General features: G+C 25.1%; 1 protein-coding gene across 2 annotated transcripts; it reads left to right on the forward strand.

Moving 5' to 3' along the window:
* Nucleotides 1–14521, forward strand: LOC145835451 (GRIP and coiled-coil domain-containing protein 1-like). 2 transcript variants are annotated; one of them, XM_082943045.1, is made up of 16 exons: nucleotides 1–119; nucleotides 612–730; nucleotides 874–952; nucleotides 1971–2122; nucleotides 2188–2277; nucleotides 3852–3980; nucleotides 5377–5568; nucleotides 6495–6676; nucleotides 6957–7057; nucleotides 9341–9423; nucleotides 9952–10098; nucleotides 10598–10800; nucleotides 12447–12570; nucleotides 13018–13148; nucleotides 13389–13454; nucleotides 13593–14521. In XM_082943045.1, exons 1-16 carry the CDS (start codon nucleotides 20–22, stop codon nucleotides 13741–13743), a joined length of 2049 nt encoding a protein of 682 aa, XP_082799171.1. In that variant the 5' UTR covers nucleotides 1–19; the 3' UTR covers nucleotides 13744–14521. The 2 variants fall into 2 exon arrangements, with proteins under 2 accessions (XP_082799171.1, XP_082799173.1); XM_082943047.1 differs by having other exon boundaries at nucleotides 1974–2122.
* The last annotated feature ends 1423 nt before the right edge of the window (nucleotides 14522–15944 follow it).

The raw sequence follows: 15944 nt of genomic DNA on the forward strand, positions 1-15944 counted from the left end.
GTTTAATAAAATAATTGAAATGTTTAAAAACTTTAACATAAACCGAAAAAATGAAGAACTTCAGCAAACGATTGATAAACAGCAGGAACGAATTATAAAATACAAAAGTAGACTTGCAGGTTAACTTTTAATATAATTTAACTTAGACTGCTCAAAAAGTTGTATTGTAGAAATAATGATTTTATGGTGTCTAAAATTCTTAGTACTAAATTGGTTAGGTTTGATATAGATAATTTTTTTTTATTTTTTTGATAAGTTTATTTCAGAACAAGAAAAATATTTTGTTTTCTAAGTATTTGTTTGATTTTATTTTAATGCTATCTTACAATTATTTGGAATTAAGTTTGTTTTAGAATTAAATGATTATGTCAAATTAAAAAATTTTGCAACTGTAAATAAGCAGTAGTTTTAATTTTGAAAATAAAAGATAGATTTGGATGTTTGTTTGCTCAAATTAAGTTAAATATAAAACTAAAACCATACTATTTCAATTAAGTTAAGTCTGATTTCATTTAAAAATATCCGTTCAATTAGAAAGTTATACAACAGAAATGTTTGTACTGTTTTTCTTGTTCTTCAGTTAGTGGTATATATTATTGTTATAACTTTAGATCTGGTTCAAGCTTACAAAAGCTTACAAAACGAGAAGAACGCTCTGGAAAGCAGCATTAAAGTGCTGACATCTGAACCGTCCAAAGCTGAACCCAAAACTGAACCTGACAGTGACAATGTGCGTGATAAATATATTTTTTGATTATTTTTTTTCTAGTCAATAAACTCAGGTGTTAGAAGTAATATACTCAATTAATGAGATTAGATATAAATCAATTAAAAATTATTTATTACAGTTTTTTAATAATGTATCTTGAACAGAAAGAAGCAGACGTAAAAGAAGATTTAATAGATCTTAATGAAACGGAAGAATGCGCACCTTCATCATCTATAACAAAAGGTTTAAAAAAAACTTTATGCACTTGTATCAAATATTACTTTGTAATAAAAGTTTGAACGTTTTCCTATATTTTTCAATAAATTAAAAGAATAGTTTAAAGTAGTATAATTTTGTTTTATTTTCATGTTTTTATTAGAAAAACTTTGTTAAATTAAATTGTGCATACTTTTTTGAACATTTTAAATTTGAAAATTTTAAGTTCTACAGTACGGGAATGCGTCCTAGTTGTATTAGTATTATTTTTGTAAGATAACATTTTAAGAATGTCAAAACTTTAGAGGTAGGTAGAAAGTATGTTATTGGTTAAGTAGTCAAGGTAACTTTGCAATTGTGATACTTTGTGCAAAAGTTACAGTGTGTGCAAGTATCAATCAATCTTGCTAAAGAGTCATCATTGAGAAAATAATTACCTGTGCAAAATAAAACTACGTGCAAATCTGCAGACTTCAAGTTAAACCAAAAAAATTAAAAGTATTTTCGGATAGCAAAATTGCAAATTAGTCATTATAAATTTACATAACAGCTAAAGTCTTCACTTTAATGGTCTATTATTTCATAAATATTCTTATACTAGTAGTATTGCGTTACAGTCAATTGAAGCAATTTGAAAAATGTTTATGATATTTTAGTTTTTCATCCTTCTATTGTAATCAACTGTTCATTCTTTTCAAATACTTTTTTATCAATTTTAGAATTTTTTTTTGAATATTTTTGTTAAAACGGTTATTAAAATTTAGCTAATAGTTATAAAGAAAGTTTATAATACATAGTTATAAAAATGTCTTTTGCTGCAAGTTGCTAAAGGTTAAAAGTGCAAGTTTTCACTTAACAATTTTATGAAGGCGTATTGATATTTATTTTTTATTTTGAGTAAGTTTTTGAAAATTAGTAACGACTAAATCTTGATGATATAAAACCTGATATGGTTGTTGATTAATGAGAATTAAAATATTAACAAAAGTATAAAAAAATCGGTTTGCTTATATTTAAATAGAATGTTAAATTATTTAAACTTTAGCAGAAGATGAGACAGAAAATGAAGTAAAAAATAATTCGGAAGTGGAACATTTAAAATCACAAATTCTTACTCTTACAAAGTCTATGTCAACTTTTTCAGAAGAAAAAACTAAAATAGTAAACGCATATCAAAGTGAAAAACGAAATCTTAAGGTTAATTAAGAGAATTATTAGATCTCTAATTTTTAAATTACTTGCTAAACGCATTATTTTATTAGCAACGATATGAAGACCAAAGTCAAGTCTGGAAGAAAGAAAAACAAATTCTAAAGGAAAAACTTGAAAGTTCTGAAAAACAGTTAGAAATGGTTGGTCATTTGTTACTTATTAAAATATATATAACAGAAGAGTTGCTCACTTATTTTTAAAAACAATAAAAAAACTTCTTAAAAATTAATCTTAAATAGCCCCTCTTAAAAAGTATTTAATTAAAAATCTATCATTTTCTAGATCCAAAATAACTTATGTATGCCTAAATTTAAGGGCATAGGGGGGGGGGGGTCCGACATTTTTTTTTACTAAAAATAACATTGGATCTTATATGAAAGCATAAAGTACAAACTACAAGCCAGTCTCTATAGAAGAAAAAAATCTTATTTAACATTTAAGATATTGTAATTTTTATAAAAAGTTTCCAATACAAACGTATAGACCGTAAATTTTTTGGGGTAATTTTTCTCAAAAATTTAAAAAATTACTAAAAATCTATCTTCTCCTTCGTTTTTTGAGCTAGAGACCTCAAGCTTTAAGGAAACGTTCCTTTTATAGTTTATAAGACTTTGAATGTTAGAATTTTAAAAATATTTCAAAATAAAAATTTTAGATAAAAAAAAAACATAGGTGGTTTTTTTAGTAAAAATTCTATTTTTAAAAATTAAAAAAATCCTGCATTCAATCTTTTTTAAATTTAATAATACACTTGCTGTGAAAATTTGAAGAAGATTGCTTAAAAAATGAAGGAGTTGATAGATTTTTAGTGAAATGGTCTTTTTTAGCTTTTTTAAGTTTGCGCCTCCCATTAGGAACCTATTGAGGTCAACGACTTTGATCTCTCATATCTCAAAAAATACTTTGAATTTTTTTAAGTGGTTAAAAATTTCTGATAGCTCAGATAAAAATCTATAAAATAAGATCAACTTTTGAAATCAAGGTGGACCCTTTGTAAATATAAAAATGTTTTTACAAAATTTTAGTTTTACTATATTAATACATTTGTAAATTAATTAAGTTTGTATTCTTATGCTTGTTTACATTTAATTATTTTAAAGTTAGTGAACTTTAAAAACTATTTTAAGCATTTTTCTAAGGGTTTCTGTTGTGTAATTTAACTTAAAATATCTATAGAATTTTTGAGAAGTTTGTATAATTAATAAAATGTTAATACAATTTTTTATAGAGCATCTTAATTTTATTTAATTTTGGTGTAAAACTTTATTACTTTCCATTTTTTATTACTTCTTGTTAGCTTTTTCCGTTTACATATTTTCATAGTATTTTCAAAATTTTGGTAAGTTTACATATACTTTTTTACTTTTGTGGACTTCCAACTGATTTTTAAATTTTATGTTTTTTCTTTAACAAATTTGTTGAAGTTACCTTTTAAACACCTACACAAATTATATAAATTTTCTAATTTTCATACCTTAGCATATTGATATACTGACTCTATTGAAAAATATAACTTATTTCCTTAATATTATTAGTTTAGTTTGTATTTTATTAAAGTCGTGAAAAAAAAATACAACGTTTTATTTGTGAAAAGCTTCAACAAATTATAGTTTTTGTGACATATTTTGAAAAAATTAAATCAAGTTACTATAAATATGGTAAATAAAAAATTTCAAAAATGTGTCGGGTATTAAAGTTTTTTTTAAACATGCAGTTTAAAGAAGATGCAAGTGTGAAGCACAAGGAACTGGAAAACGAGCAGACCTCGCACTCGATAATGCTGAGAGAAATTCAGAAGATGTTGAATGATGAACGATCCAAAACTGTTTCTCTGCAATCTCAAGTTAGACTTGAGCGAAGTGTTTAATGTTTTATTATTATTTAACATCATCTAAATAAAAGTTCATAAATAAAAAGTTAAAGAAAAATTCTAACGTTACCTCACCTTTTGCATTTTTTTATCTATATGTTTTTGTTAAATTCTTTGTGCTTCAAATTTTTATCCAAATTTTATGTTTTTAGAAAGCTTTTTTTTAGTAGTATCTCAGAATAAGTGATACGAATAGAATCTGTATTAAAACCAAAAAAATGTTATGTAACATTCACAATATCACAATCCTTGATTTTCCTTTATGAAATTGATAAAGTCTTTAAAAGCACTCGATTTTTTCTCTTAAACCATAAGTTTAGCACTTTAAACATTTTTATCATGAACTGCTTTATGTATACACACAATACATTTAATCAAAAGAATTTTATACATCAAAACGGAAACCCTTTATACGGGTATAACTAATTAGAAATAGCCCATAAACCGTTTGCTTCTGTCTAATGAATCTAAAATTCACTTTTTTTCTCCGAAATAGTTTTTTATAACTTTATGAAATATAATAGAATGTAATCTATAACTTAATTCATTAATATCAATATAAATTATTTAATTTTTTAGTTGTAATAATCAAAACGTATAATTTTTAAAGAAGCAGAACAAGTTTGCTCAAACAAAAGTAAAGTTTTAATAGATTGAACATTTTCATAGTTTTGTGTATAAAACTTAACAACATTTTGAAGTTTGTTAATAAACATCTTTAACCACAAAAAAAATTCTAATTCTTTTCAGACAATTTATCACAGAATAAAAAAACTCAAGCTAAAACTATTTATTTAAGCTTTACCCAACTTGATTAAAGTCGTTAAGTTTTGTTTTGTTTTTTAATATTATATGAAACATTAAAAGTATTGTTTGGATTTTTAACCTATAGAGTTTAATGTTTATTAGTGAAGTTTTTGTTGAGTGCATAAGTTTTGTGCTTTACTAAAAAACTTAAATTGTTTTTTTTTTGAAAAAATACATAACTTAAAAGAAATTATTTTTGGTTTAAATCTTCAAAAGCTACTTAGTTTTTATAAATTGCTTTAAAATTATTTTAATTTAATTACAACAAACACTAAAAAAATATTAAGTTTATTCAAAAATCTTTACAGTTTATAAAGAAAAATTTTTGATTTTATATCTACTTTCATTTTTAGAAGCTTTAATAAAAACATTTTACAAAAATTTTATGACTGTACATAAAGTATATTTTTACAGTATTTTAAATAAAACTGTTAACATTTTTGTAAGTGTTATTATTGTTTATGCATATAAGGTCCGCCAAAGTGATATAAATTATTAGCTATAATGGTTTTTTTTAGATATTTACTTAATGAACATGGTATTTATCTCAATGTTTTTAAAGGTTAAAGAATTAAAGAAAACAAAAAAAAGTCAAGAACGTCAGTTAGCTTCCCATAGTGAAAATATCAAAGAAGTGGAAGGTTTGCAAATAAAAGTTTGTGAACTTCAAAGTATAATCGATTTGAAAGAAAGTGAAGCAAAAATTCCACCGCCTGAAATTGAAATTTTAAAGAAACAAGTACAAGACCTCGAAGTTAGTTAATTTACCAAAAATTAAGCTTGAAAAATTAAAATTTTTGTAATATACCTTTTTCATCATTTTACTGTAATTGCTTGCTTTAGTAAATAAATTATAGTTGCCAAATATAAATATAGCTTGAATTCTGTTTAAATAGCTTTTAAAGTCTTTGAAAAGAATTTAAACAATAATATTAACTGAATGACCTACTGTAAATTTTGTTATCTTTGTTTTACCCCTACATCACATAAAAATCTTAACTATTATTTAGTTTAATCAGTTTAAATAGTTTTACCGGTAAAGGAAACATTAATTTAAATTTAGCACATACTACCATTATATCGTAAATAAGGTTACGAGAGTATAAAATAATTTTGAAATACTATAATATTCTACTTAAACCTTAAATTGTGTCTAAAATTTTTTAATAATAAATTAAGCATTTGTGTGGTTCTTCGAGCTTAACGTATTTTTTAGTAAAAAATTATAGTTTTTGAATTGTAAAATGTATAAAAAATAAAAGTTTTGTGATAAATAAAGTAGTCTATAAACTTGATTTTAAATTGCTTTTTGGTAAAAGCACGGTTATTTTAAGTTCAAAAACTCTTAACTTTAGTTAGTTTCTTAAGTTTATGATAAGCTTCTTCTCAGTCGTTTTCAGTAATGGTTATTTACCTTACCCACAAATTAGCAACCGTCCAAAATATACGTTGGAATCCGTTTTTGTGTAAAAGCCACTACTTTATTGGTTTTTAGTTGTATGATCTGCAAAAACTAGTGACCCACCGGATTTATTTTTCAAATAAAGATCTTGCTAGACGTGGTAGATCACAATTTTTCCAGTCGAAATACTTAATACTTCTGTGTCCCATATAAGTACTTTTTTTTTATTTTTATGTAATGATACAATATAACGTGATGATTACAAAACACGTTTTCAGCTGAGCAAGCAGTTTGAAGTGGAGCAAGCGCGCCAACATGCGGATAAAACGAGCAAGACGAGCGTGGAGCGAAACAGAAACGATCAGGCGCGAATAAGCGACTTGGAGAGCCGACTGCTGCTGATCGGCGAGAAGTTGGGATACCAGGAACGTATGAGGGAACACAATTTACTGGAAATACAGTAAGTAATTTTTGTTGGATTAAATAACTTTCTTAAAATGTTTTATTTTGTTTATGAGGGTTTTCTTAACTATATTTTCTAGTTTACTTAAATAGTTATTCTATAAAAAAATTTAAGAATTAAAATATTGAAAAAAAAGCTTATATTTGTTAAAATTTATGATCGTACTTTTTTATAGTAGTTTCATAATTTTAATATTTGAAAGTGTCAAGTTAGACAAAGATGTAAAAGTTATGACACATGAATTTTTTTTATAAGTTTCAAAAAATCTTATCTACAGAAATCTCAAAGAAAAGTTGTTGGTTGCCGAGTGTAAAAACTCAAGTCTAAATCAACTTGAGGTAGAAAATAAAAGCAAACAAGTGAACTCAAACAATCAGTGTTAGTTTTTTTAAAGTATATTATTTTTTTACTTCCTTTGCAAAGTATGTTTCAGGTAAAACGTAAAATAAACATACAAATATTTTAAGTATAAGGTTTTACTGTAATCAGTTGTGGATTAAATTAAAATAATGGTTGTGATTTATTTCAGATTTTATCAAATTAATTTTGTGTTTATAATTCTCAATACTTTTTTAAATTAGTTTTCAAAATAAGTACTGTTGGATAGGATATTGCCAGTTATGATATACAATTGTTCTTTTTTTCTTTCTGTCAGAGTTATTATTCAAAATTTTTAGTTTAATATTTTTAACGTTTACAATAATAAAACTTTGGAAAAACTTTCTAAAATTTATTTATATACATTAATCAAAATATTTTTAATTTGTTTAGTTGAATGTATTACAAAACAATAATTTTAATAGTTCTTTTACTCTTATAACAATTTAACCATAAGTAATAAAAGTGTTAAGTTAATTTGAAAATTATTATGTGTAAACTTGCGATACAATATTCATCGTTCCTGTTAAATATTGATGCTTCTAATTAAATTTTAATAAAATTAAGGTTTAGTACTGAATTCTAAAGTTAACTTGAGGCTTTAACACAAGTAACTTGATATCTAAAAACAAATGGAATGAATTATATATTTCCTTGTTAACATGGTCAAAATTTTTTTTCAAAAAATGTTTGTTTTTTTTCAATTGAAGTTTTTGATTGGCTACCAATAACCAGTATTTGAAAAAGCTGATTATCAATAGTAGCTATAATATTACTATGAATTTATTCTTTCAAGACTTTATTTTACAAACTAAATTTCGGTCAAAGACCTCGTCAGTGCTTAAATAAAACTAAAAAGATATGTAACAGTCATGGAAAGTAGCATTTAAACAATTAAGGCCATAGGGGGGTAGGCCATGTTTTTTACAAGTTGATCTTATTTTATAGAGTTTTTACTAAGCTTCAAGTTGCTTTTTACCGTTTTTAAAAATTCGAATTAGTTTTTTGAGATATGACTGGCCAAAGTCGGGCCGCATAACAGGTTCCTTATGGTGAAGGAAAAACTAAAACGGCGAAAAAAGACTAATGCATTCAAAATCTATCTCCTCCTTCATTTTTTAAGCAATCTTCTTCAAACTTTCACAGTCTATTCTTTATACAATAACAAAAAAACTTTATTTGTGACTTAAAAAAAATTCAAGTAAAAATACCTTTTTTTTTGAAAAAAAAAAATTTTTTTTGATAAAAAATCACTTTTTTTTTTTAATTTTTGTCATAAAATTTTTATTTTTTTAAATTATTAAAATTCCCAAATATATCGTTTTTTTCTCATAATGTAAGGAACATTTCCTGAAAATTTGAAGAAGATTGCTTGAAAAATGAAGGAGAAGATAGATTTTAAAGCCCGTTTTTAAAAACTCGAGAAAAACGGCTTTAAAGTTACCCTTTATATACCCTTTATAAAGACAACCCTTTATATAACCGGTCATAAAAAAAAAGTTACTTAATATTTTTAAAATCTAAAAAAAGCATCTGAAAGATTATGAAATTTACTATAATATAAGTCTATTTGTTATTTTTGGTCAAAAAATGGCTTCTACCCCCCTATGGCCTTAAATAAAAACAAATTTTTACTCAAAATTTTTACTTAAAAACTAAACAAATTGAATTTTAATATTAAGGTTGAATTTATGGTGAAGTTTAAAGTTTAAGTAAGTTTCAAAATCAGTATAACAACAAGAATAATGATAGAAGCTTTCTTTTTTATTTTTGTTAATTTTCAAAGTAAAAATTGCTTAAGTAAAAATGTAGTTAATGGTACTAAGAGAGCTTTAAATTGAGATGCATTTTATGCATATATTATTGCTCTACAATCCTGAATTCAACAGCTTTTATTATTATTCTTGTTGTTATATTGATTTTGAAACTTAACAAAAATTTAAACTGTACTATAAATTCAATCTTAATTTTAAATTTTGTTTTGTTTTAATTAAACATTTTGAGTATAAGTTTGTTTTTATTTAATTGTTTAAATGTTACTTTCCATGACTGTTACATATCTTTTTAGATTTATTTAAGTACTGACGAGGTCTTTGACTGAAACTTATTTGTAAAATAAAGCCTTGAAAGAATAAATTCATTATTTCTCTTCTAGAAGTTGAGATCTCTTTATTTGTTTTCTAAAAATCAAAGCATATTACTATGTTAAATTATGTATTTATTTTTTGTTTTTTAATCACATTACTTTAAATTATTCATTAAAAAACAACAAATTTTATTCAGTGCTAGAAGACGATTATAAAGAAGCTTATCTGAGTCTCCAGCAGCAAGTTGTTGTTTTGAAAGAAGAAATAGAAAAACAAAAGGTTAATTTACGCACAATTGTTGTAGTTTGCATTAAATTTTGTATTGCTTTTGATGATTTAAAGTTTCTCTAAATATTTTACTCCCATATATTTAAAGTTGTTTTAACATAAACAGTTATATAAAATAGTTTTTCAAAGCTTCATAATGCTTTTGAGAAAATCAGTTAAATCAGGGTTGTCACCAATTAGACATGTCGCTGTTTAAATAAATTTATGTGTTTTTGAAGAAAACTTGTTAAATGTTTTACAAATGAAAGAATCGTCTAAAATTCTTAAGAACCAATTAGAAACACCTTATTGCTTGTACATCTAATTTAAAACATATTTTATTTTAAATATAATTTTTTAGGTAATATATTATTTTCGTTCAAACTCTTTTTTTGTTTTATACATAAAATTTATGTTCTTTCACTTATTTTATTTGCTTGCTGACGACGCATTTTAAAGTATTTCAAGCATAGCATTTGAGTATAAATAAAAGCCTTGTTGATTTTTTGAAGTTTTTAATTTTTTTTTAATTTATTGCAGACAAGCAGTTTGCTGAACAGCATCAAGACCGGTTACCACGACAACAGGCAGCTGGAACAGACGTCGGCGAAGTTGAACGAAGCGCAAGACGTCATCAGTAAGCTGCGCGAGAGGTGCTCTGAGCTGCAAGCAGCAATTGACAAATCGGTGAGAATGTTTAACATGTATAATTTTGTTAGAAATTACAACATTGTTTTTAATATCATCTAATCCAGGGGCCGCATACTGCGGCCCACGAGGTACTTAGCTCAAAAGTTTCTTTTGAAATACAAAAAAAAAAAGAGTAAAAATATTAAAATTAGGCTGAAATTTATTAATTTCTATTTACTCTTGATCTATTGTAAAAATTCGGTTTGAGAATATGTATTTATGTATATATAACCACAAATATTTTAAAATAACTACGGCCCGCATAAGACATTTTTTATACAGTGCAGCCCGCAAGCAACTTTGTTTAGGAAAGTTAGCCTGCGACTTGTAAAAGGCTGTCGACCCCTCTAATCAAATGCACAGAGCACTCAATAAAGGTCCGTACTAAATTCTATACTAATTAAATGTTATAAACCACTTACAAAGGTTGCAGAAAAAAAAACGAAACAATTTTATTATTCTATACCTATCAATTGTTTCTATAATTTTTTACCAGTCGGAACAGCAGAAACTGCAAATAGAGGAGTACGAGAGGATGAACGAGAGAAAAGTGCAGAAGTTAAAGGACGAGCTGAGCATGAGGATGAGCGAGATGGAGGGGGAAATCAAAAAACAGAGGGACAGAACGGTGGCCATCGTTTTGGACAAGGATAAGGAAATAAAAATACTGAAGGGAAGATTGGGAATATTTCCCACGAGGTGTTTTGTGTTGAGAATATCAATTTGTATTCTTTTGCGAAGTTATTTAACATATATGAGTGTATGAGTTTACTGATTGACAAGTTTCGCCATGTAAAGCAAAGTAGGCATTTTCCTTGAGATTAAAAAAGGAACAGTTCAAAAAAATGTAAATGTTAAGATTGAAGAAAGTTAGTATATCTACGAAAGTAAAAATTTTATTTTAGCACCTTCTTTAGTGTGTCACAGTGTTTAATTGTAAGTCGGTATTGCCTTCTGTATGTTTAATATGTATTTAGATTAAATATAGTTTATAAAAAAGTTTAAATGCCATCATTGTTGTAAAATTAAGTCGGCCGTTGAACTTGTAATCTTGAAAGAAGCTGAAAAATATTTTAAATTTATTTATTTTGAAAAACCTTAATTTTTTTTTTATTAAGAAAATCAATAACAAAAATGATGCAACAGTCTTGAATTAATTAATATTTTGTCTATGTCTAACATCAAAAAAAAGTCAAACTGTTTGTTATAATTGTGAACTATAAAATAGTATAGTAGTCAATGCAAGTTATGATAATCTTTAATAGTAGTACTACCTGAGAATGCTAAAGTTATTTGATCATATATTAATATACCTTTTTATGTTACAAAATACTAATTTTTTGCAATAAATAACTCTAATTATATAATATAGCATTATTACACATTTACAAATTTATTTAGCAACTTTTAGATAGTAATTAAAAAGAAATATTAATTCCCTATAAAAACAACTTGAAAACTCACAAAATAGTTGATTAAAACGAATGTAAATGACAGCAAAGAACACAATTATACAAATAATCGCAGAATTACTAATTAAAATAAAATGGATTTTTAATACATCTTTAGTTACTTTGTTGATGCTTTTTTTTTTGGACCTCAAATTTTTATATAAGTTATAAAAACTGTTTAAAACCTTTTTTGATTTGAAATATAACTTTCTACTAATAAAGGACCAGAAAAATTATCCTTTAGAAATTCTGAAATAAAATCAGAAAATCAAGAAGAAAATTCAAAAACCAGTGGCTACCCTAAAAATATGTATTAATTGTTTAAGATACTCTACATGTTTGTACATAATGTTTTATAATTTTACTTGTTTTAATTTTGAATATCCCTATAGTAAATCTTTTTAATAATTGATTTTTTTTTTATATTGCACAATAAACAATATAATAGTATAATATAATATGGACCAAAACGGTATAAAAAATGCAGAACAATAACCTATTTATATAAACTTTTGTAGCTTTTTTATAAACTTAATTTTAAATGAGTACCTTGAACACTCTATAAATTTAATTACTAAATGTTGTTTAACTAAACAAAAACTAACTGAATATAAAACAGTTTGTTTTTGATTCTAAAGAAAACAAAAACTGTTTCAGCCAAAAATAGGACTAATGATTTTATGACTTAATTACCATCAATCACTAAATTACAAAGTTACAAAAAATATAAATAATTTAAGTGTGATATAATCAGTTAACACAATGTATCCTGCCACTAGTACTGTAAGCCTTTTAATTATTTATGCATATTTTTCTTAGCATCTAAACAATTAAAAAAATGTTTTCTCTCTTAACCATTGCTGTTTTTTTTTAATAATTCTTTTATTTTAACAGTGACTCATTGTCAATAATAGATCAAGGAGAAACTTCTTCAACAGCGAGTTTCTCCAAACTGCGTTCAAGCGGATCTGTCGACATGCTGAACACCGAAGACAACCTCAGTTTCATGCTGCAAAAAGTTTATATTATGTTTTATTTGTGTTTTTTAATAAAAATATTGGTTTTTGTATGGTAAGAGTATAGATTATATTTTTGTTGAAATAGTTCTTTACTGAGAAATTAAAACTTGATACATACTTGAAATTTTAAACATTTCCTAAGATAACTTTATAAGGTTTTTAGTTTTTAATATGTATTAAAATATCAAAGTTACTACATGAAAATTTGGATAATTTCTCGTACTTGCATTTTAAGTCCTTAATTATATCATAATGTTTGAACTATTATGAAATTAGCAAATAACAGCTATAACATAGGAGCAAGCTTTATTTCTGACATAAATTAATATTAAATCAGAAGTGCGAAATTACAACAGGTAAACTCAATTTATTTCTCGCAATTGTATTTTAAATTATATCATGATGAATTGTTATAAATTCTGTTTCTCATACAAATGTTGCAACAGAAGGGCGAGGTGAAACTGCTGCACAACGCGGAACAACTGGCGAGAAAAGAACTGATCATCAACAGTTTGCGCAGAGACAAGAAAAATTTGGAGAATCAATTGAGAACTGCACAAGACAAACTCATGTTTAAGTTGGTTTTGTTTTATTTATTTCAAAAATTATAGAAATTTACAGCTGTATACGTACTTAAACTGTTGTTCTAATAGTACTCGAACAATATAACACAGAAAATTTTCTAAACTTTAATGGTGTTTAATTGATAACTATTAAGCGCAAAGTTAAAATTTTAGTACCAGAAGTATTTTAAATATTTTTTTATCTTATTGAAATCTCTTCAACTAGTTTTAACTAATTCTCATAATTTTTGCAGGACTGATTCTTATGAAAATAAAATGCAACAACTTCAGTTCAAAATTGACGATCAACAACGATTCAAGTAACTTTGTTTAATTTTTCAATGTCTTTAATAATTTGATAAATTCCTAGATTAGAAAAAAAATTTCATAAGTAAGCTTGAAAAAATAAAAGTCTTGCAAAACTTTTTCTATATTCTGTTTAATAAATTTACATTCAGGTCACGGGAGGGAGCCAACGTTGAGTATTTGAAAAACGTCGTTTACCAGTACCTGGTCAGCAGGGAACAAACTGCTAAGAAGAGGATGGCCGTCGCCATAGCAACCATACTGCAGTTCAGCCCCGACGAAAAAAAGAATATTGGAGTTTAAAACTTTTATTTTGTCTGTCAGCTCCAGTAGTACTTCTAAATTTTTATTGGGTAAAGTTAGGTTTATGTTTTTTTTAGTTTAATTAAACTTCAAGTTGTTGTTTAATTATTATATCGTGGCGGATAGTTTAAATTGGGTTTATACGAAAAAAAAAAGTTTAGAGACAGGGGTTTAAATGTTGTTACCGTACTGCTGTAGCCTAACTGTTTTTTATATGCGTAGACAAAATGATAATAATAAGTAAAAATTCCAAAAAAGTACTACCGCAGATGGACCATTTTGTTTTAAAAATCGAATAGATTTAAATCACTGCTAGTTTAAATTTTGGTCGAGCCAAGTTGTGCAAAATAAAGTGCAATTATTATTTTTACTTTCCTCTCAAGCTTCTTCAGCATGTATTTTTAAAAAGACTTTTTTATATTATTCTTTAATTAGTTTAGCACTGTTTTCTATGTGAATTTTAACAGCACAAAAATTCTATTTTTTGTGAAAACTAAGTAGATGATGATAATTATAATCCAGGTGTATTAGATACTCAAATTAACCAATACACTTATTTTTTTTTTTCATGTAAAATTACGAATAATGTGTTATTTAAATTGATAAAACTTTTTCATAAAGTGTTAAGATATTGCATTATTATCATTTGAAATTTCAAAAACATTTTTATCGTAAAATAAAGTTTTTAATATTTTTTGCATTTATAAATAGATAACTGGAAGCTTTGTTTCTTCCAAGTATTTGTTATAAAGTTTAAAAAAAGCATTAGTTTTACAGTAAGCACATAACTACACATAAAAAAATAAGTTAAACATTTAATTCTTAAAATATTTTCAAATAACATAAGTACTAAGTTATGTTTTAATGTTTAACTTCAAAAAATTTTGCAATAGAAATTTAAAAAGCAAGTTTCTAAAAATAGTTTTTGTTCTAATTTCATAATATGTATAAGTTTATCTTAAACATTAGTTAGCTGTTTTTTATGTTAAATATATGAATAATAGATAGTCACAATGATATGTAAATTGTGGTGCTGTTTTTAATTTTTTGGACAAAGATATACACTGTATGTAAAATCTGACGATGATAGAATTCTTTATTTTTAAGTTGTTTTGATAAGTACATACTTTTATATTTTTATGTAGGTTTATTTCAAACTAATTTTTCAATGTTGCGTTGTTATCTATTTTTACTCAACTTTCTTGAACTTTTTATTTTGAAAATTTTTGTTGTTATTATACTTAAAAACATGTAATAAACTTTGATCATTTTAAATGTTGTTATAAACCAATGTAGAAATATTTGAAATTATTTTTGCTGAAACGTAATACTACGAGCTACAAACATTCGAAATCAGTTACAAGCTACGAATTAAACTTTTTAAGCTTAAGTATCGAATAGAACAAAATTAGACTAATTTTTGTTTATTTACGTTTTCTACAAAACTCTTAATATAAAGTTATATGTTATTTTTTATGAATGTTACAATGCGAACTTATTTGTTTTACTGGACACTTTTTATTTAAACAGTATTATTTCTGGTATAATATAATAAAACAAACTTTATCTACCCAACACAAATATATTTCAAAAATTTATATTAGCATGTACTACAAATGTAATAATAAATAATTTTTAAATTATATAGTATTTTATACAATCAAGGACATAAATAAGTTTAATCAAACGTAAAAAAATAATTAACGTAAATATTTTTAAAACAAAATGACTCAACTAAATAAGGAAACCGATTAGTCGAATTCTTTTTGTTTGCATAAAGTTGGAAGCTAATATGTACATTGTATAACTTTAATTTTAGCCAGATCAAAACCATAGAAAGTTTTCTGAAATTTGTAAAACTGTAACTCTTTGTACAATCTGGATTCTTAATCAAGTGCGCTGCTATTCATTGTATTGTAAGCTGTAATACCAATGGACTTGGTCGGTTATTAAAATGGTTTAAAACAGATTTCTGAAAATGTTCTCTTTACTAAATTTATGGAGGTTTAACTATTTGAGCTTTTAAAGTTTAAAATTGTTAACAACAAAACTACTATAATCGTGAGTTTATTATCTTTACCTGATTGGACTATGTACTGAGTTAGAAGTGAAAATCAGTCCAGTTTTGGCTGCATATTAAACTTTCTCTGTTATTTTCTTAATACATATACAAATTGAATTGACTTTGCACCTATATAAGG

This window comes from Thalia democratica, chromosome 5 (genome assembly GCF_965202585.1).
Source record: "Thalia democratica chromosome 5, ktThaDemo2.hap1.1, whole genome shotgun sequence".
NCBI classification, from domain to species: Eukaryota; Metazoa; Chordata; class Thaliacea; order Salpida; family Salpidae; genus Thalia; species Thalia democratica.

Excerpts from the sequence above, each read along its gene's own strand:
- LOC145835451 (XM_082943045.1), top strand. The coding sequence starts at position 20 with ATGTTTAAAAACTTTAACATAAACCGAAAAAATGAAGAACTTCAGCAA. Across the intron at positions 12,571-13,017 it reads TCAGTTTCATGCTGCAAAAA|AAGGGCGAGGTGAAACTGCT; the intron begins GTTTATATTATG and ends ATGTTGCAACAG. Across the intron at positions 13,455-13,592 it reads GACGATCAACAACGATTCAA|GTCACGGGAGGGAGCCAACG; the intron begins GTAACTTTGTTT and ends ATTTACATTCAG.